General features: G+C 46.3%; 1 protein-coding gene and 1 long non-coding RNA gene across 2 annotated transcripts; one reads left to right on the top strand and one right to left on the bottom strand.

The window, feature by feature from the left end:
• On the top strand, positions 1 to 25,120 carry NCEH1 (neutral cholesterol ester hydrolase 1). The gene is made up of 5 exons (XM_053390558.1): positions 1 to 346; positions 12,142 to 12,370; positions 15,300 to 15,369; positions 20,735 to 20,906; positions 24,455 to 25,120. The coding sequence occupies exons 1-5, from the start codon at positions 95 to 97 to the stop codon at positions 25,070 to 25,072; spliced, it is 1,341 nt and encodes a 446-aa protein (XP_053246533.1). The 5' UTR covers positions 1 to 94; the 3' UTR covers positions 25,073 to 25,120.
• A 142-nt stretch (positions 25,121 to 25,262) lies between these two features.
• LOC128414779 (uncharacterized) lies at positions 25,263 to 26,131 on the bottom strand. Its single transcript, XR_008330728.1, has 2 exons — positions 26,033 to 26,131; positions 25,263 to 25,865 (listed from the first exon to the last, which is right to left on the bottom strand). It is a non-coding gene; the product is annotated as an uncharacterized LOC128414779 (long non-coding RNA).
• Between the last annotated feature and the right edge of the window lie 713 nt (positions 26,132 to 26,844).

Genomic DNA, 26,844 nt, shown 5'->3' with positions numbered 1-26,844 from the left:
ATGAAAACAATCGCAAGGACACGAGGGCTCGCAGGGGACGGAAGAGCCTGGACTTCCTCTGCTGGCTCTCCCCTCTGATTGGCTTGTGAAGGTTATGAAACCCTTGAATGGGCGCTGCGAGCAAACTTTGCCGCAAAAAAGTCACCCCTTCGCGAAAGGAGCCGGAGAGGCGAGGCTGCGCGCTCGAGCATCCCCACCGCCCGTCACCATGAAGTCCGCCGCGGTGCTCTTGGCTGGGCTGCTGGCTCTGACTGCCTATTATGTCTACTTGCCGTTGCCCAGCACTGTCTCGGAGCCGTGGCGGCTGATGCTGCTGGATGCTTCGTTCAGGGTGGCTCAGCAATCGGTAAGGCGGGGGACCCCCCCGGCACCTCCTTTCTTCCCAAGCTAAACCCCTCTGTCTCCCCTCCATCTCTCTCTCCCCCCCCCCCCGCCTTGGGTTAGGAAGATAACGGCAGGCACCGCGCGGAGCGCACTGGCGACCGTCCCCTCGGATCTCCGCGATCGCTTGAAGCAGAAATAACCGCTTCAGGGTCTAGATAGGCGGGGATCTTCTGCCTCTTTTTGGGGGCGGCTTGCAAGCATCTCTCAAGCGGATGTCGGCGGCGATGCTCAGCTCGCGCCGCGGTGCTGCAGTGAGAGCCGCGGGGCGCGCACCTAGGCGTGTGTTTGCTGTGCGTAATGGAGAAATCGGCGCTTTCCTTCCGTTTCTTTCCTGCTTCGCCGGCGACGATTCAGCGTATCTCTTTTTTAAAAATGGGGGTGGTGGGCGCTTCCTCCTCCCCCCTTTTGCACCAGGTTGGCGAAAAGGGAATCGCGGGGGACGTTCAGCCTTTAAAATACAGCAAAGCAGCCGTTTCAGCGCCGGGCAAACCGGGCTCTCTCGCCTGACGCAGCAGATCGCGCTTGGTTCGTTCCGCTTTTCCAGCCTCCTCTCTCGCGGTCCCGCCCCAGGCGCCCTTTTCCGATCCACTGCGGCTCATGGCTCGTGGAAAGGGCATTGGAGGCGCTGCTCTGAACTGTTAATATTATTTATTACATTTGTAGACCGCCCTTGCTCCGAAGATCACAGGGCGGTGAACAGCGTGAAAATACTAAACGTGAACGCAAAATACATAACGAAACAAACAAAAGAAAAGCATTAACCCGCCCCAGCCTTCTTTCATGTAATCCAGGACAGAACTTGTGGCCCTCGGGATAGGAAGGCCTTGAGAGCTTCTAAAGGTCCCGGGTTCAATCCCAGGCAGCTTCTGGTAGGGCTGGGACATACTCCCTCTCTGAAACCCTGGAGAGCTGCTGCCAGTCAGTGTAGACAATATGTACTTTATTTTTCTTACATTTTTAAAATATCCAGTCTTTTTTCAAGGGGCTTTAGGTGGTGTAGCTGTTCTCCCCTTCTCCATCTTATCCTCAACAACAACCCTGTGAGGTAGGTTAGGCTGAGAGTTGGCGCCAGGCCCAAGGTCACCCAGGGAGCTTCACAGTCAAGTGGGAATTTGAATCTTAAGAACATCTGGGGTGGGCAAAGGGGCCCCCACCCCTGCTGTAGTTCCTCTAGGAAGGGCATTGTTTAGAAATCATTCCTGAGTGATAGCAATGGAGGACCCTTTCTGACATGCATGTGCATTTTCTAAAGGGGATTCAAGGTGTCTTGCCTTGTTCAGCTGCAAAAAATGTTTTAAAAAATTCTTCGTTGTATTCCTGAGTTGCCCCATAGCCAGGAGTCTCTGTGCAATAAAAAACATGTCTTAAAAACATTTTCAAAACCCAATGCCCAAATTGCAAAGAGTTCAAAACACCCAGCCTTCTCCAATACGATGCCCTCCAGGTTTTTGAGCTGCAATTCCTATCAGTCCCAGCCAGCATGTTCTTTAAAAATGTAAAAAGCTTGAGATAAGGAAGAGGCGTTTGTCTGATGCTGGAAAATACATTTACAAAAGTGCTGTGCAGGACTCTTTGGGGTGAATATTCTGCAATTGCAGGGGTAACAGGACAGTGCCAGAAATGCCCCCTCTCTGGTGTCCTCCCTCCATACTTCAGCTTCAGGGTGTACACAGAGCAGGGCCGTCTTACCCATAGGTGCTAGGGGTGCTGGGCGCCTGGCTGTCAGGGGCGCCAGGCCAAGAGTCCGGGGCCCAAGAGTTGAGTCCAGGGAAGAGCCCGCGGCGGGCTCTATAACCACGACGGGCTCTTCTGCTATGGGTGGCTCTGCACCACAAGTTCAGGGGTAGCCAAGCCAGAGAGACACTGAGGCGGCTGGCCGGCTCTGCCCTCCTGCACGCCTGGGACTGGGCAAGCGGGGGGGGACTGGGCAACCCGGGGGGGGGCGGGCAGATCTTTGCACCCCAGCACTGCATATGCTTACGACAGCCCTGAAGCAGAGTATACACCTAGGGCAGCGTCTGTAAAGGTAAAGGGACCCCTGACCATTAGGTCCTGTCGTGACTGACTCTGGGGTTGCGGCACTCATCTCGCTTTATTGGCCGAGGGAGCCGGCGTACAGCTTCTGGGTCATGTGGCCAGCATGTCTAAGCTGCTTCTGGCAAACCAGAGCAGCACACAGAAACGTCGTTTACCTTCCTGCCGGAGCGGTACCTATTTATCTACTTGCACTTTGATGTGCTTTCGAACTGCTAGGTTGGCAGGAGCAGGGACCGAGCAATGGGAGCTCACCCCGTCGCGGGGATTCGAACCACCAACCTTCTGATCGGCAAGTCCTAGGCTCTGTGGTTTAACCCACAGCGCCACCAGCATCCCTAGGGCAGCGTCTGTAGATCTTCCTTATCACCTAGTTTCCCTATCTGAAGCATCTTTCCCTTCCAGACGTACTCTAGTAAACTATGTTGGTTTGAGAGGCCTTCTTTCCATATGGCATTGCCATTTATTTGTTTATTTGAAATATTTCCCTGCGCTGCTGCCTAGCCCAAGCTCCCAGGTGACCCACAAACCCAGAAATCCAAGACAAAGCAATGAAACCCTTTGACAGATAACAAACACATTTTGCATCTCTCCTGGTCTGCTTGAAAAAAGGATGACAGTTGGTGGTGTTCACTTTAAAATATGTGCCCTTGGAATGCAATCAACTTTTTGTCTGATACCTTTGTAGTTTTTAAGCTGTGCTCCAGGGAATGCTGGTGGGAGGGGGGGGGCGGCAGTTCTGGAAGCTGATCAGAGATCCCTTGGTGCAAAGATGAGCAATGGCATAAGAGCTCTGAAACAGGCTGCTTTCTCCGCCAGAACTAGACTTCCTGCTCATACAACAGGAAGGGGGAACCTGTGGTCTCACCACTCAAGGCCAACAGCTGTTCTGGCAAGGACTGATGGGAATTGGAGTCCCACAGCATGTAGAGGGCCACAAGTGCCCCAGGATAGCATGGTTGTGTGTGTTTTAAAAGGTCGCACACTGTTTACGTGATGCGTTGTCTTGTATGAAATCAATTTATTTTCTAGCAAACTTTCCCCATGGCACAATCAGGCCAAGGCTTAACTTCAGGGTTCCACTTAGCAATAGGGCATGTGCGCGCGCGCACACACACACACAAGCCCTACAATGTAGCCTTGCCATATTCATTTTATTTATTTAATGGAATTTGTAGATCGCTTAATTGTAAAAATATCTAAGTAGTTTACATGAAATTATTGATAAAAGCCCAAACTTAAAACAAGCTGGACCAAAACAAAACACAAAACCAAAATAAAACCAGCAGTTAATAAAATAAGAATTTACAATACATGTCAACTTTACGTATCTGGGGAGACTTGCCTAAACAAAAAAGGTCTTTTGCAGGTGCTGAAAATAGTACAGCAAGGGAACTTGTTTAATATCAAAGGAGCTACCACACTGATGGATCAGTCCCTTGGAACTGCAGAATAAACATTTTGTGGCACTTGTAAAAGTGCCAGTTCTGCAAAGTGAAGTAGTCAATTAGGCATATATGAGATAAGTTGATCCTTTAAAGTAAACTGGCTTCAAGTACTTAGCAATATGCATTGCCATTGAAACAAGACCTGCAGCCCATAAGACTATAAAACGCATAGCCTAACATCACAGAACTGCACCACTGGGCTTCCAGAATCCTCTGCTAGACAGAGAGGTTGCTCTCCAGATGTACTGATGCAAATACAGTTTCATGAAAAATAATAAAAAAATGTAAACCATTGAAATAACCAATGTTGAAGGGTGCATTCGACACCTTCCCTTACCCTGTCCCACCCTTAAACATTGTTGCAGGAGTAGAACTGGTTTGTAAACCTGAAAGGCAGAATTGTTTCCTGAAGTGCTTTCATTCCTTTGGTGAGGGCAAACAGGTGACCCAGGCTGCTTGACTAGCCTTCTCAATGGCTTAAACTAATAGAAAAAACCATTCATACGGCATGAATAAATGCAGGCAACACAGAGCGTAACTGCACGGTGTGCAATTATTCCCTCCATTTCTGAAGTTATGGGGTGAGTGTGGATCATTATGTAGCCAAAATGGCAACACCCATGCCCAAGAAGGAGATTTCTTCAGGCTTGTGGGGGGCAGGGGGACTGCCTAGGGAGGAAGTGAGCCAGTGTGGTGTAGTGGTTAAGAGCGGTGGACTCGTAATCTGGTGAACCGGGTTCGCGTCTCTGCTCCTCCACATGCAGCTGCTGGGTGACCTCACACTTCTCTGAAGTCTCTCAGCCCTACTCACCTCACAGAGTGTTTGTTGTGGGGGAGGAAGGGAAAGGAGAATGTTAGCCACTTTGAGACTCCTTCGGGTAGTGATAAAGTGGGATATCAAATCCAAACTCTTCTTCTTCTTCAAATAAATTAAAATGAATAAATATGAATTGGGGAGGGGGGAACCTGAGAGACTTTCCAGCGAGGACTGGCATGCTCAGTCGACATGGAAAACGGTTGAGAGCAGTGTTAGAAACTGAGATGTGAAAGCTAGGAGCTAAATGGCACCTTAAACCTAGGTTATGGGCACAGCAATGGAATGTCAAGGCACAGAGGGGGAGTGGGTGGCTCTGTGGGCTAAACCTCTTGGCTTGCCAATCGGAAGATTGGTGGTTCGAATCCCCGTGACGGAGTGAGCTCCCGTTGCTCTGTCCCAGCTTCTGCCAACCTAGCAGTCCGAAAGCACATCAGTGCAAGTAGATAAATAGGTACTACTGCGGCAGGAAGGTAAATGGCGTTTCTGTGCCCTCTGGCTTCCTTCATGGTGCTCTGTTGTGCCAGAAGTGGTTTAGTCATGCTGGCCACATGACCCAGAAAGCTGTCTGTGGACAAATGCCAGCTCCCTCAACTGGAAAAGCGAGATGAGCACTGCATTCCATAATTGCCTTTGACTGGACTTAACTGTCCAGGGGTCCTTTATCTAGGCCCTATTTTTTAATAACAAGGATGCAAAGCTGAAAATGAATGAACTGCAGCCAAAATATTATGTTCGTTTTTCACCTGGTCTAGTCCTTCCCCTGCCCACCCCCCTAATATTCTTCAGAGGGTCTCTTCTCCAGTCTTCAAGAGAGTAGCTGGAAGTGGGGAGGCAGAAAAAGGCCCTCCTTTCCTTCTACTCTGCAGCTTTAATGTGAAATCTTAGGCGCCCAGAGCTCAGAATCTGCTCATGCTAATGAAATCCCCTGTTGCAAAATGCACCTAGAACAATGAGGGTTTTGAACGCTGGTTGGGAGAAAGAAAGGACAATGGAAAAGGGGGGGAATGAAATGGGGTGTCATGAAAAAGAGAGAGTCTGGTTGGCTGAACAGGATCACTCCCAAATTCAATATTTTGTTATAGGCATTGCTTCCATGCATCAATAGCCATTAATAGAGTTATCCTCCTGTGAATTTCTCAAGTCCTCTTATTAGCTACAATAATCATTCTTTGTTTATCAAGCATGTACACTATCATTTGCTTACTCTTCTGCAGTAAGAAAGAACTAGGGCGGGGTGGAGAAAGCGTGGCCTTCCAGATGTTGCCGAATTACAGTCCCCCTAAGCCCACCAAGCCTGGTCAATCACCAGGGATGATGGGAGTTCTAGTTCAGTAAGATCTGGAGGGCCAAAGGTTCCCCACACCTGGACCTAGGGAAAGGGCCATAGCTCAGCAGTAGAGGGAATGCTTTGCATACAAAAGATCCCCGGTTCAGTCCACGGTCTCTCCAAGTAGGACTGGAGAGACTTCTGTTGGAAACTCTTAGAGAGCTGCTGCCAGTCAGTGCAGGATATACTGAGCTGCATGGGCAAATGCTCTGACTTGGTGGAAGTGCATGCATGCATACACACCCTCCCGTGAACCATACTTTTGTTGCAGTACAAATTACTTAGGTCTGGCCTATAAATATCACAGAATGAGGCAGCAGAATGGACTGCTCCACTTTGGCCTGCAGGGGCAGGAGTCACATTTTAGAATGGACTCCTGTGTTGAAAGCTCGCTGGATATAGAAAACCAGCACAACAGGACTTAGCCAGCCTTTCTCAACCTTGGGTCCCCATATGTTTTTGGCCTACAACTCCCATCATCCCAAGCTAGCAAGGCCAGAGCTCAGGGATGATGGGAGTTGTAGTCCAACAACATCTGGGGACCCAAGGTTGAGAAACACTAGTTAGGCCTTTTTTCTTAGGCTTTGCTTATTCTTTCTATTCTATTCTATTCTATTCTATTCTACCCTTCATCCAAAGATCACAGAGTGGCTTTCAGTATAAAAGCACAAAAAATACATACCATAATTCTGTGTTTCTCAAACATGCGCCTCCAGCTTTTGTTGGACTACAACTCCCATCATCTCTAGCTACCAGGACCAGTGGTTGGGCATGATGGGAGTTGTAGTCCCTCACTGAATTAGACCAAGGGTGCACTGAATCAGCGTTGTGACTTCAACTACGGCCAATGAGAGTCGTCCCCCCCACCCCACGCAGGAAGCTCAGAATCAGGGCACGGTGGCAACAGCCACCCTTTCTGGACCTATCCTGACCTCATCTGGCTTGCCTCTTTGGTCCTAGAATTAAACGGATCACAGCATGCAAATTCTTAGCTGCATTGCCTTCCTAGGTTTCTGACAGCACAAGGCAATTGACTGAGACCAACCAGCAAGAGAAGTTTGGCTGAGGACCCCCAAAGTCCTTTTCGCTGCATCGATGCTGTTATCGAAAACTGGAATAGCGACTCTGCAAGGGCACCTGAAATTTGTTCTGTACCTGCAACTTAATTCCTTCCTGGAACACCTTCAGCCTGATGAGATCTACAACAATAAGCTGCGTCGTCTTTGTTTAGGGAGGTAGCAGCCGTAATCTGCTTTGTTCTGGGATAAGCTGGTGCGGCAGGGGCTTGGGAGCACGTGGATCACCTTGCTTTTGGCTCAGGCGAATTATGTCTTGCATTTGCTATATTGGAGCGTGATGGAAGAGGGGTTAAGTCCATTAGGAGAACATCTGGGGATCGGTGGAAAGAGCGCAAGCCTTGCATGCAAAAGGTTCCAGATTCAACCTTTGCCATTTCCAAGTAGGGCTGGAGAGAAGCTCTGTCTGAAACCCTGGAGAGTCGCTCCCAGTTGATGCAACTGCCTCACTGAGGGATCGGGATCCAGATACTGTGCTCACATACTGCTTGCTCTTATTTCCTTTGCTTTCCTCCCTCTGAAGGCTGTTCTACCCATTAGATTAGGGGTGGCAAACCTGTCTCAGCCTGAGCGCCACACTTCCTTCCAGGACAGCATGCCACTGGTGAGCAAGGACAGAGGCAGGTTATTTTGGACAATATATTGATATTATCGCCCAGCCCTATCTTGAATATCTCATTTGGAAGGTTTCCAAACCTCCTCCCCCCAACACCCCAAGATAAGACTTTGCAATTATCACCACTTTTGTTGTTAAAACAGCAAACCCTTAGATTACTGGGTGAAAGGGCAGTTTTATCATATGATATATTTCTTGCTTTCGGATGAATATAAAAACACACACACAACCTTTTGCATAATTTGTATGGCTAGACAGTCAGCAGAGCTGGGTAATCTCTGCCCTCAGTCGAACCCCAAAGGGAGAAAGTATTGGGACAAAGGGGAGCAGGCTGCAAGCACATTCAGAAGTAGGTGAAAGTTCAGTGGCTGCATTTAGAGAAATATAAAACCATCTGGCACTGTCCAAAGGCAACAGGGAAAGGAGTCTAGCTTTGCAGAACTACTGTATCAGTTATTAGCAGGTTTTGCCATATGGAAGAGCAACATAATACAGTGGTACCTCGGGTTAAGTGCTTAATTCGTTCCGGAGGTCCGTTCTTAACCTGAAACTGTATTTAACCTGAAGCACCACTTTACCTAATGGGGCCTCCCGCTGCTGCTGCGCCACCAGAGCACGATTTCTGTTCTCATCCTGAAGCAAAGTTTTTAACCTAAAGCACTATTTCTGGGTTAGCGGAGTCTTTAACCTGAAGTGTATGTAACCTGAAGCATATGTAACCCGAGGTACCACTGTACAACAGGTTTGAAGTCCATATTGTGATATCTGTTTCATAGTTTTTGACCTGGCAATATATCACGAATCATGATGTGTGTTAGGGCTGGGCGATATATCACCCTAAACCAGTTTCGAGTCCATCTCATATTGGTTTCAAAAAATTTTGACCAGGCAATGTATTGTGAAGCTCTCTGTGTGTGCTAGGCAAAAATCACAATGTGGGGGACCATGAAGCCAGCCAGTGTCTCTACATAACTCCATCCTTATTTCAGACATTGTGATATATCAGTACACTGTGATGTTTAGCTGGTGATATATAGCAATGTTGAAAACCAGATATCACCCAGCCCTAATTATAGGTTGTTTGGATTGTACAAAGTGACAAGTGCCATTTTTCTATTTGAAATATATAAACAAAACTCCTCATGCATAAGCTCCTTAAGGTTTGCACTTATGGGACATGATCCATCAGGAAATTCTCTTGTGCTGGGAAAGTTGTCAGGAGAGTGAGCCCTTGGCATGGTACAGATATCACACTAAGCAAAAAGAAAGCTCCACAGGACTGCGAGCATGCAGGTTCCCAGAGAGGAGCTCGCAGCTGCTTTCGCTCCTTCCTGATCCTTTTCTCTGCCATGAAAAGCTAAACCATGGTTTTGCATAGTGCAGAAGTGGGCAGCCTGTGGTACTCAGGCTAATAACATGTGGGTAGAAAGTAGGGAAAGAAGTGGCAGAAATAAATGTAAAAGGAGTGCCCTGCCAACATCTCCTTCTACCGGTCCACAATAGAAAGTGTCCTTTCATACTGCATCACGGTGTGGTACGCTGGTTTGACATCAACTGATAGGAAGTGCCTACAGAGGGTGGTCCCGTGAATCCACTGGATGACATTGCAGAAGAACGTTGCCTCAGAAGAGTGAGGGAAAATCTCAGGGATGATTCACACCCTGGCCGGCACTTTCTTGACCTCCTGCCCTCGGGCAGAAGATATAGAAGCATGATGAGTCGCACCAACAGGGTAAAGAACAGCTTCTATCCGTGGGCTGTTAGGCTGCTGAATGAAAAGATAACAACAGGGCAACTGACTTTTGGGTTTGGTGGGTGTGCATCAGTAAAGGAGGGGAATTAAGACTAAGAGAGCTGAGTGTGTGGGGGTGCTCGTGTAATCTCACTGTATAGAAGTTGTACAAGTGACAATAAAGTACCGTATTTTTCGCTCTATAAGATGCACCAGACCACAAGACGCACCTGGTTTTTGGAGGAGGAAAACAAGAAAAAAAATATTCTGAATCTCAGAAGCCAGAACAGCAAGAGGGATCGTTGCGCAGTGAAAGCAGCAATCGCTCTTGCTGTTCTGGCTTCTGGGACAGCTGCGCAGCCTGCATTCACTCCATAAGACGCACACACATTTCCCCTTACTTTTTAGGAGGGAAAAAGTGAGTCTTATAGAGCAAAAAATACAGTATTTCATTTATTTGGCTCTGGCCTTTGTAGCTCCCAACAGATTGCTGAAAGGGAATGTGATCCTTGGGGTTCCCTCCCCGTGATTTAGTGTTATGTGAATTATCTTTAGGTTCATTAGGTCTCCTCTCCCCCTCCAGTGCAGCCATGAGAAGATTGGGAGGTTTCACTTCCATTTTTACCTAACCATAGTTTAGCATTCTGTCTGAACCAGATATGCGGTGTTTGGACTTAACTATGATTATGATTAACTATGATTTGGGCCCTTCAATTTTAGGGAAACAAGCCCACTTCAATCTGTGGTTAATGAAGTTGGCTTGCTTTCAACAAACTGCAATTGAGCTTAACCACAGTTTAGCATTTAGATGGAACGCTAAACTGTGGTTAGTTGAACATGGAAGTGAAAGTTTCCAAGGAAATGTGTATCAAAAAATTAGAATTCGAATGATTCTCAGAGAAGCTGAAGGAAGTCAAAAAATTGGAAATGTATTACAATTTGTTAATGCGAAATAATTGTATGGAAAAACTAATAAAATATATTTTTTTAAAAAAAAGAAAGTTTCCAAGGAGAGGCCCAAGGTTTGTTCATGTAATGCTCAGTCATAATTTAGTGTTAAATTGGAACCCAGTCATTACCTTATATGAATAATATGGACATTGGACAAAAAATAGGTTTCTTTACTAATATACACAAGTTGCTAGTGTAGATAAATAATTCTAATTTAAATGTTGCCTATGATCCTGTGCATTTGTATTTTGAAACTAGCCCCACCATTTTCAGTGAAGCTTCCTCTCAAACTACCTATGCATAGATTGCAGTCTTAGTTGATACCATTTTCGATGTCCCATAGAAATCCCTTCCCAGTGTGGCATATTAGGATTTTGCAAATCTGCTGTTGCTTCTTGCTACCAGTGGTGAAGGGATCACACAGTGTTTGTAATGGTGTCTCAAATTCACACTGGGGTTTTAGCAGAGCATTCAGGCAACTGCTTTGCTACATTTCTTTGTTGGTGACCTTGAGAGTGCCAAAGCATTTGTGTGAATGGGCCCTATATTAGAAGAGCAGTCATTTGTGTGCACCCATCATGTGCTGCTTTTTGAAAAATGCTGCAGTTAGGCAGCCCTTTCGCTTTAATACAACTAGGTTTGCCTTATGACCCTTAATAAGACAAAAGTAAAATGGATGCGGGTGGCGCTGTGGTCTAAACCACTGAGCCTCTTGGGCTTGCTGATCGGAAGATTGGCAGTTCAAATCCCCATGATGGGGTGAGCTCCCGTTGCTCTGTCCCAGCTCCTGCCAACCTAGCAGTTCGAAAGCACACCAGGACAAGTAGAGAAATAGGTACCACTGTGGCAGGAAGGTGAACAGTGTTTCCGTGCAGTCTGGTTTCCGTCACGGTGTCCTGTTGTGCCAGAAGCAGTTTAGTCATGCTGGTGACATGACCCGGAAAGCTGTCTGTGGACAAACACCGTCTCCCTTGGCCTGAAAGTGAGATGAGCGCAGCAACCCCATAGTTGCCTTTGACTGGACTTAACCATCCAGGGGCCCTTTGCCTTTTACCTTTTATGACCCTTAGTTGTGGTTGGAAGAGTACTTCCAAAAAAAAAAATTGCAATTGCTTCGTCACTGACGCGTTACAAAATCTCTGCTAAAGGTTCACTTCTCTGTTCCTTTGACATGCCTACTTTAAAAGTCAACAACAAAACATTCAGGCACTCTGCCATATTTTTGCTCTCAGTCCTTGCTTGTATCATTTTATTGTTTTAGCACTTTGGGCTGTGGGTTTGCTACCCCTGCTTTAGAGCAGAGATGGGAGGAATCTTTGGCCCTCCAGACATTGATGGAGCCAGCTGGGCTGATAGCAAGAGACTGGGAGTTGTAGTTCAGGGACAGCTGGAAGGTCGCAGGTTCCCTTTCCTGGCTTTACAAGCATTGGTAACCTGATCTCATGCCGAGGCAGGAAACATTAACCATGCAATCCTATACGATCAGCTCACAATTAAGTTTCAATGGGACTTACTCCCAGGAAAGCAAGACTAGGATTGCAGCCTTTGTGTTGATGGAGGAAGCAAATCCGCCAGCCAAAGAGGGTCATTTGAGCTTCTAATATTTTGCAATCCTACTACTTTAGAGCAGGTAGAAAGGTTCACACGTCAAGGCATGTTCTTTGGCAAAGTTAATGTTTACAGGGGTTCTTGCTTCCCTCCTTTCAAACACCGTCCCCCCCTTTTTCAGCTTCGTTTCTCGTTCTTCTCCTTCTAGTGCAATCTGGTTCATTTCCTGGGACTTGGCCATCATCTGAGAGCCCTGAACTTCTTGATTGGGGCCTTCGACCAGCTGAATCCACAGTCCTCGGAAGGAGTGAAGATAACAGATACTCAGTTTGACGGCGTGGAGGTCAGAGTGTATGAGCCACTGGCGAAAGGAGGGGCAAAGCTAAGGCGCAGTGTGGTCTACATCCACGGAGGAGGATGGGCCCTGGCAAGTGCAAGTATGTCTTCTGGGCAGCTGCCATGTGCTCGTTCCACTGCACCCTTCCACACACCTGTTTTGTGGTCTCTGGATAAGTTAACAGCAGTTTCCCTGAGGACATCTGAGTGGTTGATGTAGGGTGGAACCAATAGATCAAAAGATTCCTATGTTACAGAGAAAGCTGGCTCATGGCATTAATAATATAATAATAATTACATATAATATATATATATCCTGCCCATCTTGGTGGCTTCCAAGAAAAGATTAAAAATCCATTAAAACATCAGTCATTAAAAACTTCCCTAAACGGCTGCCTTCAGGTGTCTTCTATAAGTCAAATGGTTGGGTTTTTTCCTTGACATCCAATGGGAGGGCATTTCACAGGGCCACTACCGAGAAGGCCCTCTGCCTGGTTCCCTGCAACCTCACTTCTCGCAGGAAGGGAACTGCCAGAAGGCCCTCGGAGCTGGACCTCAGTGTCTGGGCTGACCAATGGGGTTGGGGACGCTCCTTCAGGTATACTGGACCGAGGCCGTTTAGGGCTTTAAAGGTCAGCACCAACACTTTGACTTGTGCTTGGAAACATACTGGGAGCCAATGCAGGTCTCTCAGGACCAGTGTTATATGGACTCGGCGGCCGCCCCCAGTCACCAGTCTAGCTGCCGCATTCTGGACCAGTTGTAGTTTCCGGGTGACCTTCAAAGGTAGCCCCACATAGAGTGTATTGCAGTAGTCCAAGCGGGAGATAACCAGAGTCAGATGACAGTATTGCTTATACTGACTGGCAGCTGTTCTCTGGGGTTTCAGGAAGTGGGGTGCGCTTCCATTGAGTGACAGCCCTTCCCCTATGAATTGGCTCCCATATTACATAGGAAGTTGCCCAGCACCAAGTCAGACCAATGCTCATCCTGGCTCAGTACAGAATCATAGAATTAAAGAGTGGGAAGGGACCCCAGCCATCCAACCTCTGCTTAAAAACCTCCCAAGGAAGGAGAGTCCACCACCTTCCAAGGGAGCCTGTTCCACCGCTGAACAACTCTTACCTTCAAAAAGTTCTTCCTTATGTTTAGTCAGAATCACCTTTCTTGTAACTTTTAATCCATTGGTTTGGGTCCTAGCCTCTGGAGCAGGAGAAAAACAAGCTTGCTGTGCCTTCCCTTTAGATATTTGAATATGGCTACCATATCTCCTCTTACTCTCCTCTTTCCCAGGCTAAACATAACCAATTGTTTCAACCATTCCTCATAAGGCTCAGTTTCCAGACCCTTGACCATCTTGGTTGCCCTACTCTGCAGACGTTCCAGCTTGTCAACATCCTTCTTAAATTTTGGTGCCCAGAACTGGACACGGTATTCTGGGTTGGGTTTCACCAAGGCAGAAAAGAGTGGGACTCTGATCTACACACTGACAGTGACTCTCCAACATTTCAGGCAGGGGGCATTCCCAGCCACACCTGGAGATGTGGGGAAACAGCATCTGTGGTTCCCAGTATAGCATCTTTGGGGACCCTGTGGTGTTACTTGCAGACGGATTTTTTTCTGGAGGCATGTAACACGGAAGCAAGTGCTAAAATTCAGCCGGCAGAGAACGAGACTCTTAATCTCAGGGTCATGGGTTGGAGTCACACATTGAGCAGTGAGATTCTTGCATCTCTGGGGGTTGGAGTAGACATTTTGGTCCCTTCCAGCTCTACAGTTCCATGATTCTGTTATGTATTGAAGTTCTCACCCTGGCCACCAAGAGTATTGTGTACAGTGGTACCTCAGGTTAAGTACTTAATTCATTCCGGAGGTCCGTACTTAACCTGAAACTGTTCTTAACCTGAAGCACCACTTTAGCTAATGGGGCCTCCTGCTGCTGCCGCACCGCCAGAGCACGATTTCTGTTCTCATCCTGAAGCAAAGTTCTTAACCTGAAGCACTATTTCTGGGTTAGCGGAGTCTGTAACCTGAAGCGTATGTAACCTGAGGTACCACTGTATAAAGTTTTCACTCAGGTCCACGTCAGTTAATTTAGGCGGGAAACCCTGGGGTGTTGTTATTACAATGTTGACAGACAGCTGCCTATGAAAGCAGGCCGGCTGAGCTGTTCAGTTCTGTTCAGTTCAGTTTCAGCCTACTATAAAGAACCACTTGGAGAAATCTCTGTGTCGTCTGCTTTGTCAGCCCACTACTTAATAGCTGCCCTGAGCCCGATCTTGGCTGGGGAGGACAGGGTATAAATAAAAATGTATTATTATTATTATTATTATTATTAATAATAATAATAATAGATTTGATGGCTTTGTGCATGCAAAGTAGATGCCCTTGCCCTGAGCCTTCAGCCCTTTTCTTAGTCTGTGTCTACAAACATGACTCGTGAATGATGGCGGATCTGTTGCAGCCATTCTTGTGATCGCAGTGGCTGGAAGAAGTGCTACGGGGCCATGGAGATTACTCTAGGCCTTACTTGTGATAAGCTGGTTCACATCTTCCCAGCTTTAAAGAAGAGGCCTCTCTCAGCTTTCCGTTACAAGCCTGAACTTCAGTTACACAAAATACCAAAGAATGTCCAAGTCCCACAAACGTAAACACTCTGAAGACCATTTGCCTGTTTGGGCACCTATCAAACGCTGTAATCTGCTTCATCACGCCAGGTAGCAGTCATCTCAAAAAGACAGTTTGGTAAATAACTATCTCAAGGTTATAAGTGCAAACAGCATTCCTCTCTGACCATTGGTCATGCTGGCTAGAGGTGGGGTTGCCAAACAACATACAGAAGTCCCTGCTGCTGATTTAAAGGATTAAATCTAGATATATGTGATCGCCCTGTAATTGTCCTAAGTGTTGATTAGTTTTAACGCCTTAGGTGTTTAGTATATTCTTAATTTGCAATCTGCCCTATGACCATTGCATAAAGGGTGGTTTGGACACGCCTTATGAAATAACTGGTTGTCTCTCTGATTCCAGGAGGAGGTTACTATAACAATCTTTGCTCAATTATGGCTGAATCGCTGGACGCTGTAGTCGTTTCAATCGAGTGAGTACGGCAAGCATGGGATGAGCTGGTACATCTTGGGTTTCTTTTTTTAAAAAAAAAATTATTAGGTATTTCAACAAAACATATTATCTTAAAACATATCATCCTTAATTTTCCACCCATTTCCTCCCTCCCATAAAACAACCCCGCCCCCCGACTTCCTTCAGTTCCAATCTCTGGTTTCTCTATAAATGCTGTTCTCTCGATGTTACAGAATTGTATAAGTCCTTAATTTATCTAAGTGATTATTATCAGTAAAAAGTTTGTGAGTGTTTATTCAAAGCCTGCCAAGGAATCCAATTCACTTTGTTGCATCTTTAGATCCTTTGTACAGTGGTACCTCGGGTTACATACGCTTCAGGTTACAGACTCTGCTAACCCAGAAATAGTGCTTCAGGTTAAGAACTTTGCTTCAGGATGAAAACAGAAATCGTGCTCCGGCGGCGCGAGAGCAGCAGGAGGCCCCATTAGCTAAAGTGGTGCTTCAGGTTAAGAACAGTTTCAGGTTAAGTACGGACCTCCGGAACGAATTAAGTACTTAACCTGAGGTACCACTGTAAAAGGTTCCCATTCCTCTTTAAAGTCACAGTTATCCTTGTCCCGTAATTTCTGTGTCAATTTTGCCAGTTCTGCATAGTCCATCAGTTTCTCTTGCCATAATTCTTTAGTCGGGATTTCCTCAGTCTTCCTCAGCCTTAGCAACACTGCCAATCGCACGAGCCGCCAAAGTCACCAATAGCCCGCCGTATTGCCGCAGCGGCAGCCAATCAACAGCAGACATGGCTGCAGCCCAATCATCACCAACAGTCTCCAGCTCATTGCTGCAGACAATCGCCCGTCTCCCCTTTGCACTATCCATGTATAAGACGACCCACAATTTTAAGCATTATTTTATAATACAAAAACATTGTCTTATACACGGAAAAATACGGTATGTATAAGTTGGCTAACGGTGTCTTTTAATGGTGCATCTATGTGCCTTCTGTATGGTAGGGATAGGATGTATATTTCTTTGTTGCGGTGGTCGAAATGACCATGATGGTCGCAACAACAAATAAACTTTGGAAACGGACTCTGGGTAGCAGGGATGAGACAGTGAAGAGCAGCTGCCAAGTCAGAGCAGGCAGGACTGGTCCAGATTGTGATCAAATGACCTTACATCTTCCTAGGTGATAGGGACACAGATACCTCTTCCTCGTTGTGCTGTTGCAACAGTTTTCCTCCGTGCAGGGGCAAGTTGCTTGCATTGTAGCTCAGCCTTCTGTTGCCCTCCAGCTGTTTCTAAATTCCCACCATCTCTGACCTTTGACCATGCTGCCTGGGGCTGATGAGAGCTGCAGTCCCAAACATCTGGAAGGGTCCAGGTCTACAGAAGTTCTGCTGTAGCTTATAGATTCCTAAAAGATGTACACCGGGGCTGCGGCCTTTGACTGAATGCAGTGCCGGATTTACGTATAAGCTAAACAAGCTATAACTTAGGGCCCCACTCTCTTGGGGGCCCCCAAAAAAAATTAAAGGGGAAAAACCCGGATGTACATTTCCAAAATATAAGATAAAAAAACAAATAAAATAAAACCTACATACAGCAACAGTGTTTTGTGGTGTGTAGGCTCCTGTGATGTAAGTAATGGGCCCTGCCTACTAGCCTGCTCCCTAAAATATCACTGGTTTGCTCATTTCTATATACAGTGGTACCTCAGGTTAAGTACTTAATTCGTTCCGGAGGTCCGTACTTAACCTGAAACTGTTCTTAACCTGAAGCACCACTTTAGCTAATGGGGCCTCCTGCTGCTGCCCCGCCACCGGCGCCCGATTTCTGTTCTCATCCTGAAGCAAAGTTCTTAACCTGAAGCACTATTTCTGGGTTAGCAGAGTCTGTAACCTGAAGCGTATGTAACCTGAAGTACCACTGTATAGGGTGCCTACATTCTGCATGGACGGGTTGCGTGGCAACATGTGCAGATGGATTTAGATACCTATTAGGTCCATAAATTACCATATAGTATATATTCAACACAAAAAAACAGCGACAATTTGTTGTTGACAAAGGACAGCTGGACATATAAAGGGCCCCATTACCTTCAGTAGCTTAGGGCCTCATCAAACCTAAATCCGGCCCTGATTGGATGTATTGTTCTACTAAAACCCATTTCCAAGGCATTAAAAGAGGCAGCCCCCATTTAATTGGGCAATACGTTGGAAAAGTGTAAGGCCTTACAAAAACCGCAAGTGACATGCAGCGTCTTTGAAGGAGGAGTTTCCTCTTCTCTCTCACACACCGGATGGGCTGCCTCTTCTGTGATGGCATCAGTTACAACATGCAAAGGAAGGTTGCCTTTTCCCCTAAAACTGTTGCTAGGCAATTGTTTGAAGAACTGATGGCTGTTTACAACGCACTTGATCAATGGACTCGGCTCTAATAATTGGGTGGCAATCCTAGTGCATACTTCAGGGAAGTTGTTTTTTAAAAAAATAAAAAAAGCTGGGGCAAATTGTTAGAAGTCCATAGGCAAGAAGCTATTACATTGCAGGGGAATAGGACAGCAATATCCTATCTTCGTGCATTATCTTCTCAAGTAAAGTCAACAAGCAAGGTGGGAAATGTCAATTGTGTACAACATTGGTAGGCAAACTAAGGCCCAGGGGCCGGATCCGGCCCAATCGCCTTCTAAATCTGGCCCGTGGACGGTCCAGGAATCATGAGTAGAATGTGTCCTTTTATTTAAAATGCATCTCTGGGTTATTTGTGGAGCCTGCCTGGTGTTTTTACTTGAGTAGAATGTGTGCTTTTATTTAAAATGCATCTCTGGGTTATGTGTGGGGCCTGCCTGGTGTTTTTACTTGAGTAGAATGTGTCCTTTTATTTAAAACGCACCTCGGGGTTATTTGTGGGGCCTGCCTGGTGTTTTTACTTGAGTAGAATGTGTGCTTTTATTTAAAATGCATCTCTGGGTTATTTGTGGGGCATAGGAATTCGTTCATTTATTTTTTCAAAATATAGTCCGGCCCCCCACAATGTCTGAGGGATAGTGGACCGGCCCCTGGTGTACAAGCTCCACCCCCAGTTGACATTCCTAATACTATTCATGAATTGGAGGGCGATCTTCTGAAGTGGGGAATATCCTATACCTGTGGATGTTCTGTTTGTGCTTTACAATCCTAGAAAAATCAGGTGTCTTAAACTTTGTGGGTGGGTCCTGCACACCTACAGGGTAACGAGGTGGAGCTAGTATGCTTATTCCCCTTGTGTGTTTACTTAATGTGGGTCAAAAACTCCTAAAGAGGGCTTAAAAGAGATTCTCAGTTCAGTGGTGCCCCGCAAGACGAATGCCTCGCAAGACGGAAAACTCGCTAGACGAAAGATTTTTCCGTTTTGGAGGTGCTTCGCAAAACGAATTTCCTATGGGCTTGCTTCGCAAGACGAAAATGTCTTGCGAGTTCCTGCGGTTTTTCCCCCCTTTCCCCCCTTTTTCTAAGCCGCTTATCCGCTAAGCCGATAAGCCGCTAATAGCGCTAATCCGCTAAGCCGTCAATGGGCTTGCTTCGCAAGACGAAAAAACCGCTAGACGAAGAGACTCGCAGAACAGATTCTTTTCGTCTTGCGAGGCACCACTGTTCTTTCCCAGTGTTCAGAATGCTATGGGAGGGGGAGCAGAACTGAGAATCAGAGGAAACTGTCATGTAAGCATTATAGCAGAACATAAAAGGTAAAGGTAAAGGTACCCCTGACCGTTAGGTCCAGTCGCAGACGACTCTGGGGTTGCGCACTCATCTCGCTCTATAGGCCGAGGGAGCCGGCGTACAGCTTCTAGATCATGTGGCCAGCTTGACTAAGCCACTTATGGCGAACCAGAGAAGCACGGAAACGCCATTTGCCTTCCCGCTGGAGCAGTACCTATTTATCTACTTGCACTTTGATGTGCTTTCGAACTGCTAGGTGGGCAGGAGCTCGGACCAAACAACAGGAGCTCACCCCATTCCAGGGATTCAAACCGCCAACCTTCTGATCGGCAAGTCCTAGGCTTTAGAAGCAATTGCAGATGTTGAATTTTAAAGCCCTGGGATAATAGTAAACAGAACAGAGTGCTGAAGTACTAGTGTTTACTTAACTTTTTTTAAAAATGCCCCGTTTCCCAGTTATTCTTCTTCCCCCCAAAAAGCAACAGCCAAGTAATTGATTGTGCAAAAACATAAATATTCTAGTAATGGGATCTCTTCCTCCCTTTTCCAATTTATTCTGTGATGCCATCACTCCCAGTGGAATCCAGTGGCAAAGTAACAGCTGAACTATAATGATGTGTGATTCTCTCCTTGAAGAAACCCCACAAGGAGAACTAGTTGCCTGATTTGCTCCCTCAAGGATCTTTTGCACTCAGATGGTTCATTCATTATCTCCCCATATTTACTGTTGTTTTCAGACACAATATATAAATACATACATATTGCTAGTTATAAATGTATGTCTGCAAATATTATTATTTTTTGTTTACCCAAACTCTTGATTATTATTATTTTATTTAACAAGGTCTATAGACAAATTAATCAAAAAAAAAAAAATCCCTAAGCAGTTTGCATAAAACATACATAGCACATTCATATGAAAATACCAATAACTTTTTCAGAATGGAAAGTGTTCTGTTTATTTTTATCCAGCTCAGGGCACCAACTGCCCTCTAGTGGCCTTATGTGCAAATGACAAACTTTTTACATAAAGAGTCAACTTTTCTAAGAAAACAAATGACAGCTTTGAGCAAGCCGAAGCTATGTTAACATCTAGAATTTTAAGTGTGGCCACTGGGCTTTTGTTGCTATCTATAGCTGCCACAGAGTGATATTTGTCAGGGCTGTAGCATGCACCCTCCTCCCATCTTCCTGATGAAAAAATAACACGCACATACCAGGTAATTCATAACACTCTGGTGTGTTTTGGATCAAACAAATAGGAGAGCTTTTATTGATATAGAAAGATGCATGAATTGGCTCTTATATTACAGACATTAGGAGGCCGTTGCAACGCGCGTAATTGTTAGCGAGGGCCAGGCGGGTGAGTGCAATCCTCCGTAAAAAAAACCTCAATAACTCTGGGCAATCTCCCCACATTTTCTTAATTTTTATTCCCCCCAAATAGGGGGCATCTTCTACATGGGGGCATGTTATACACGGAAAAGTACGGCATTTTGTGAGAACAGGATTCTGGACTCGCCGGTCCATGGGCCTGATCTTGCAGGGCTGTGTTCTTCTGTTCTTTTCGACCATGGCAGATTTCGAATATGGTCCGAATGCACACCCAAGGCCTTAGCCTCAGCCAATGTGAGTGCCGAGTCCAGAACGCTGCTCCCAACAGAAACTGCTTATTTCGTTGCAGGTACAGGCTCGTGCCAGACTTCCACTTCCCAGTGCAGTTCAACGACGTCCTCCAGGCTACGAAGCACTTTATGCTCCCCGAAGTCCTCGCGCGATATTCCGTGGATCCCAGCAGAGTTGCCATTTCGGGCGACAGCGCAGGAGGAAACCTGGCCGCTGCCGTATGCCAAGAGGTAACACAAGTGCTTTAGGGATCCTAAAGCGTGGAGAACATGCTGGGGACCATTACTTAGCGTAGAGCCACACTGCAGAATGTCCCAGTGCCAACCCGTTTTCTGCAGTTTCAGAGCTGTCAACTTACAGATTTGAAAATAAGGGATCAGCAGCCCAAATAAGGGATTTTCCCAGCACAGGTATGTTCAGCTTCTGAACCCCTCCGAGCCAAAGGCAGAACGAAGCCTCAAGCGGTGGTTCCTACAGCACAGCAACCCGGCAAAGGGGATGCAGCAAGGAAAACCACCATCACCTTTCCGCTGGGAAGCGCTGAGCAAAGGCGAGTCCCCAGGCAACACGGCCAATTTGATCGGCAGAAGGCATGCAAGCTCCACCCCCCAGTCGTTCTTAGACTCCTTATTGGGTGAGCAACGCAGCCAAGCAACACAGTTGGAGCCTCCCTCCTCCCTGGCCAGCAGGGAGGGAGGGAGAGGAACTGCTTCCTTTGAAACCTGGGAAATTTAAGGGACAGCAGCGGGAAACGGCGCTGGGATAAGGGAGTTTCCGCCAAATAAGGGACAGTTGACAGCTATGTGCAGTTTGCGGCACCAAGTAACTGCAGACTACAGAAAACAGGGATTGGAAGCAGGACAAGCAAAGCATGGCTCTAACATGAGTTATGGTCCCAGCACGTTCTCCATACTTTAGGAAGGACATGGGCAGCCAAATGGCAGCCTCCAGTTGGACCACAGCTCTCATCAGCCCTGACCATTGGTCATTCTGTCTAGGGTTGATGGGACCTGCAGACCTATAATACCTAGAGTAAGATTACCAGATTTTTTTCCAATGAATCCGGGGACACTTTTCAACTTCAATGGATTTTGTATGGGGACTGATTTGTAAATCCGGGGTAAATTTGGTAACATTTACCTAGAGCACCATATTGACTAACCCTGATTTACAGTTCACAATGAAATCTTCCACTGCCAACGCCCTTCTTCTTGCCAAAGCAGTAGCCAATTGCACCCCCGTTTCCAGCAGGAAATCATTATGTGGGAAGATGGGATATTATGCAAGTTTAGGCAGGCGTCAGTCATTGGTTTGGACTGTAAGCCAACCCAGGTTAATAGCTAATGGAATAACTAATGGGAATGTGGGACATGAATGTGTTTAAAGAGTAGAACTGAGTCTAAATTAAAACCTTATTTATTAAATTTGTGTACCGACCTTCATCCGTCGATCTCAAGGTGGTTCATAACAGAAAACTACAATATGAAAAACATATTGCGATGGCCATTGGCTATAAACAATAAAACTTCTATGAAAAACACCTGGTGCCTAAAGGTATGTAATGAAGGCGCCAGGCGAGTCTCCCTGGGAAGAGCATGCCACAAATGGGGAGCCACTGCAGAGAAGGCCCGTTCTCATGTTGCCACCCTCTGGACTTCTTGAGGAGGAGGCTCATGAAGAAAGGCCTCAGAGGATGGTCTCAGGGTCCGTTTAGGTTCATATGGAGAGAAGGAGTCCTTGACATTAGTTCTTGAATGATAAAGCTGCTTAACTTCGGTGCTTCCTTTTGACACAAACAATCTGTAAACGGCAGGACTCTCAACTTCACCCATCTTGAGTGAGGTCAGTTAGTGAAGTTTCTTATACGCTGTTGCTGCTTTCTGTTGACAAGTGTGGGTGTAGGGCTTCTTCTCAAGCACTAAATCAGAGATGGGGGGCCTGTAGCCCTCCGGATGTTGTTGAACTCCAGCTCCCAGGATCCCTGGCCACTGGCCACTCTGGATGGGGGCTGATGGGAGTTGGAGTCCCACAACTGTATTTTAACCAATTGTTTGATTTTGTGTTTTAAATGCATTATATATTTGGTGTTAGCTGCCCTGAACCCAGTGTTGGCTGGGGAGGGCGGGGTATAAATAAATAATAATAATAATAATAATAATAATAATAACAACAACAACAACAACAACAACAACAACAACAACAACAACAACAACATTTGGAGAACAGGGCACAAAATGTTCCATTAAATCATTGCAATGAGTGTGATGATGCTGCAGCACAAATGTTGCAAGCTTTCAAGTTCTCCAGAACTCATCACGGAAAAAGGTTACCAAGGTTGTGGGAAGGCAATAAACAAGTAATTAACCCACACCTTAGGTAGGTTTCTACATGTGGATTGAGTAAGATGCCAGACTCTTCTCACAGGGGCTTTGATAACTGAAATAAGAGGAGGATACTTTGAGCGGAGATCCTGTGAATGTTTTGCCTTGTCTAAGGTGATACTGACTTCAGGGTAAACAAATGCTAGATTGGGTTGCATGACTGTCGAGTGTTAGAGACTTTCCAGATCGCTTACAAGAGGCAATTAAGTCTTATTTGTGCTCCATCTCAGCATACGCACTCTTTTATGGGGGGGCGGGTAACAATGTTTGTTTGCTGCAGTGAAAAACGCCCGTGTCTGAAAGATTAATACATTTTATTATGTCATAAGTTGTGGCACCTCACTCTTGTCAGACTCATGGACTTTGAGCTTCCATTATCATGTGTGTGTCTACGGTATACTCATAGGAATAAGAGGAGGAGAGAATGTAAAGGTTGGAGGTAGGGATCTCAAGAGGATTTTGGTCCAGGTCGGATTTTGCCATGAACTGCTCCTCATTTGTTTCATCAAACCACCTCTGCACCAGGTAAAAGCACTTTTAAAAATGGTGCAGGAAGCAGCAATATGTCACTTCCTGTGTACAGTGGTACCTCGGGTTACAGATGCTTCAGGTTACAAACGCTTTAGGTTACAGACTCCGCTAACCCAGAAATAGTACCTCGGGTTAAGAACTTTGCCTCAGGATGAGAACAGAAATCGTGCTCCGGCGGCAGCAGGAGGCCCCATTAGCTAAAGTGGTACCTCAGGTTAAGAACAGTTTCAAGTTAAGAACAGACCTCCAGAATGAATTAAGTTCTTAACTTGAGGTACCACTGTACATTAAAAATACAAAATCAAACAACTGGTTAAAATGTGTCCCCTATACACAAAGGGATGCTCTATCTGCGACAAAATGGCCGCCCTTTTGAAGCTGTTCTGAGCAGATTTACAGAATTAAAATGTGGGGTGTGGAGATAGTAACCCCTCTGTTCACCTTGTAAATACTCCACTTGTGTTTTTTGGTGATGTGCAGATTGGGGGTGTCACCAGAATGATCTTTTAAAAACTGCACAGGAACCAGATCGGAAAAACTTTACTGCATCCAAGTGTGGGACTGGGATGGACTGGGATTGCATCGTCTTATGGGAAGTAAATGGCAACAGAATGGGAAAAGTAGTCTGTAAGAGTTCAGTTGGAGGATTGTCACAGAGTACAATTTATTCCACAAAAGCTTGTGCCACCAAAAAAAAGAGTCTTGATGGCTTAATGTTCTGTTCTCTGATGAGAGTGAAATTTACTTTTGAGGGCATCAAAGAAAATAAAGCAACCCATTTCTCATTGTGTTTACATATGTTACATTGAGATAGTATTGCATGCAACATCTGAATCGTGCCCTGTTTGTCTGCCTTGCTTCCGCAGATGACTCAAGAGGAAAACGTAACCACCAGATTTAAACTGCAGGCTCTAATTTATCCAGTCCTTCAGCCGTTCGATTTCAACACCCCCTCGTACCAGCAGAACGAAGTCACGCCTGTCCTTCCCCGTTTTGTCATGGTGAAGTTCTGGATCGATTACTTCAACGGAAATTACGACTTTGCCCATTCCATGGTGGTCAACAACCACACCGCCCTTGACGTGAGTGAGGCCAATGCCTTCCGAGAACACCTGGACTGGACTTTCCTCCTACCTTCGAGGTTCAGGAAGAACTACAAGCCTGTTGCACATGCGACGGGGAAGGCAGAAATAATCCGGGACATACCTGCCTTGCTAGATGTCCGTGCCGCTCCCTTGCTAGCTGAGAAGGAGGTGTTCCGCATCCAGCCAAAGACTTACATCCTGACTTGTGAGATAGACGTTCTGAGAGATGATGCACTCATGTATGCCAAACGGTTAGAGAAAGCAGGTGTGGCGGTGACTATCGACCATTTTGAAGACTGTTTTCACGGCTGCATGATCTTCACCGTTTGGCCTACCAATTTTTCCGCAGGATTCCAAACCAGAGACAGCTACATCAAGTGGCTTAGTCAAAACCTGTGAAGGAAAGTGTCCCCCTCTTAAAAACTAAAAACTGTAACAGGTCCCCAAGTCACGTGTCCACCTTTGTATGCAATCTTGTGCCATCCGTTTTGAAGACTTCGTTGGAGAGTTTTCCATTGCAGCAAAGTCGTGTGCCACCAATGACTTGTATGATTTGCTTGGACTGTACACTGCTGGGGTTTTTTTGTGGGGGGGGGGAGTCTTTGGGCAGTCTTGAACCCAGACCCTAAAGGCATTACAAGAGAGTCGGACCCAACCTGTAGCAGAATGAGGTGGCAGGTGAGGCTAACGCTTCAGATTGCAGGAGGAGGAATGCAAATTCTTCCATGTAGAAGCTCTCTTCAAGTGGAACATTGACACGGCAGTGTAACAAATTCTATCCTGGCCCTCTCCCTATTGAGTTTGTTTTCTGCTTGCAAGGAAGGGTTTGTTTGTCAGCTGTAAGGAAGAGCTAAAAAACATGGGTTTTCCCATCTGCAAGTCTGAAATGGTATATAGTCCATTGCACCATTTATTTCTGCTGCCTATATAGGGTGTGTATCCAGCTAAACAGTTCTGCTAGCAAAAGCATTTTTGGCTGCTCGGCAGAATTTCCTGTTCCTCTTCACCATCTTGTGTCCCCTAAATCTGCTCTGGAAAGTTGGTGGGGAAACCCCAGAACATATTTAGGGGGCATATTTATTTAGCAGAGAGAGAGGCTGTTCCAGCATGCAGCCCCTGAAGTGCTTTTACCAGTGGAAATGCTTCGTTGGGTTCCAGCCATAGAGACTAGGCCCAAGTTATGTTCAAATTGCTGGGTAACACAGTGGCGTAGCGTGGGGGGTGCAGGGGGGGGCCGGCTGCACCGGGCGCAACATCTGGGGTTAGGGCAAATCCACGGGTTAGGGGGCGCAAATCCACGGGTTAGGGGGTGCAAATTACTTGCCTTGCCCCGGGTGCTGACAACCCACGCTATGCCACTGGGGTAACATCCTTACTTCCCAGCACCCTTAACAAAGTACAGTGGCCAGGATTATCTGTGAGTGTTAAAGTGGTATAACAGTGCTTTTAAATGTATGGCCAAATCAAAACAGGGCTGTTACTCTTAAGCACCACTGTCACTCTCAAAGACTAGGAGAAACAGCTTATCCATCAGACCTGATTTGTGACCCGGCAAGTGTAAAGCAGCCCACCCCACCCCCATTTATTGCTTCCTGCCAGCCTGCTTTTTGCCATTTTGGAGGCTTGGCAAGCCACCAGAGGCCCATGCTTAGCTTAATGGGTTGCAAGGGTTTCAGGCCTGGTGTAAATAGAAGACAGCAGGCTGGGTCCTGTAGCTGCAATCTTATCCTGCGACATTTAGATTGGTTGCATCCTGTGCTGGTTGGTGCAGGTACCTTTTGGGACCAAAAGCTCCGTTTGGGATTTCGAGAGAGCACCGTGGGCACCAGCTACAAAATGGCGACACAAAATGGCCGCCACATTTACAAGCACAGGCAAAGAGAAAAGGAACACAGCTTGGGATGGATGAGCATTACACTTACATACACACACAGGCAATGGGGAAAATGGACCTACGCCAGCCACTACCATGTTTGCTCACAGAGACAAACTTTTTGCACCTCTCCTCTGTTCAGAGATGATGGGAGCATTGGTGTTCTGTGGAATGTGGGCATGTTTAAAGGGTTAGAAGAGACCGAGCCAGTGCAGGGAAACTGTCTCTAGTGAATTGTGGGTTTTGGAAGGGACATTTCCCAAGACCTTTGGAGGGTACCATAGGTGATATGGGTGGG

This window comes from Podarcis raffonei, chromosome 5, assembly GCF_027172205.1.
Source record: "Podarcis raffonei isolate rPodRaf1 chromosome 5, rPodRaf1.pri, whole genome shotgun sequence".
NCBI classification, from domain to species: domain Eukaryota; kingdom Metazoa; phylum Chordata; class Lepidosauria; order Squamata; family Lacertidae; genus Podarcis; species Podarcis raffonei.
This window is presented reverse-complemented; position numbering and strand designations above follow the sequence as displayed.

What these genes read in the sequence shown, in the direction of transcription:
- NCEH1 (XM_053390558.1), top strand. Translation starts at nt 95, where the DNA reads ATGAAACCCTTGAATGGGCGCTGCGAGCAAACTTTGCCGCAAAAAAGT. An exon ending in ATGGGCCCTGGCAAGTGCAA is followed by an intron (nt 12,371 to 15,299) that starts GTATGTCTTCTG and finishes CTCTGATTCCAG; the next exon opens with GAGGAGGTTACTATAACAAT. An exon ending in GCTGTAGTCGTTTCAATCGA is followed by an intron (nt 15,370 to 20,734) that starts GTGAGTACGGCA and finishes ATTTCGTTGCAG; the next exon opens with GTACAGGCTCGTGCCAGACT.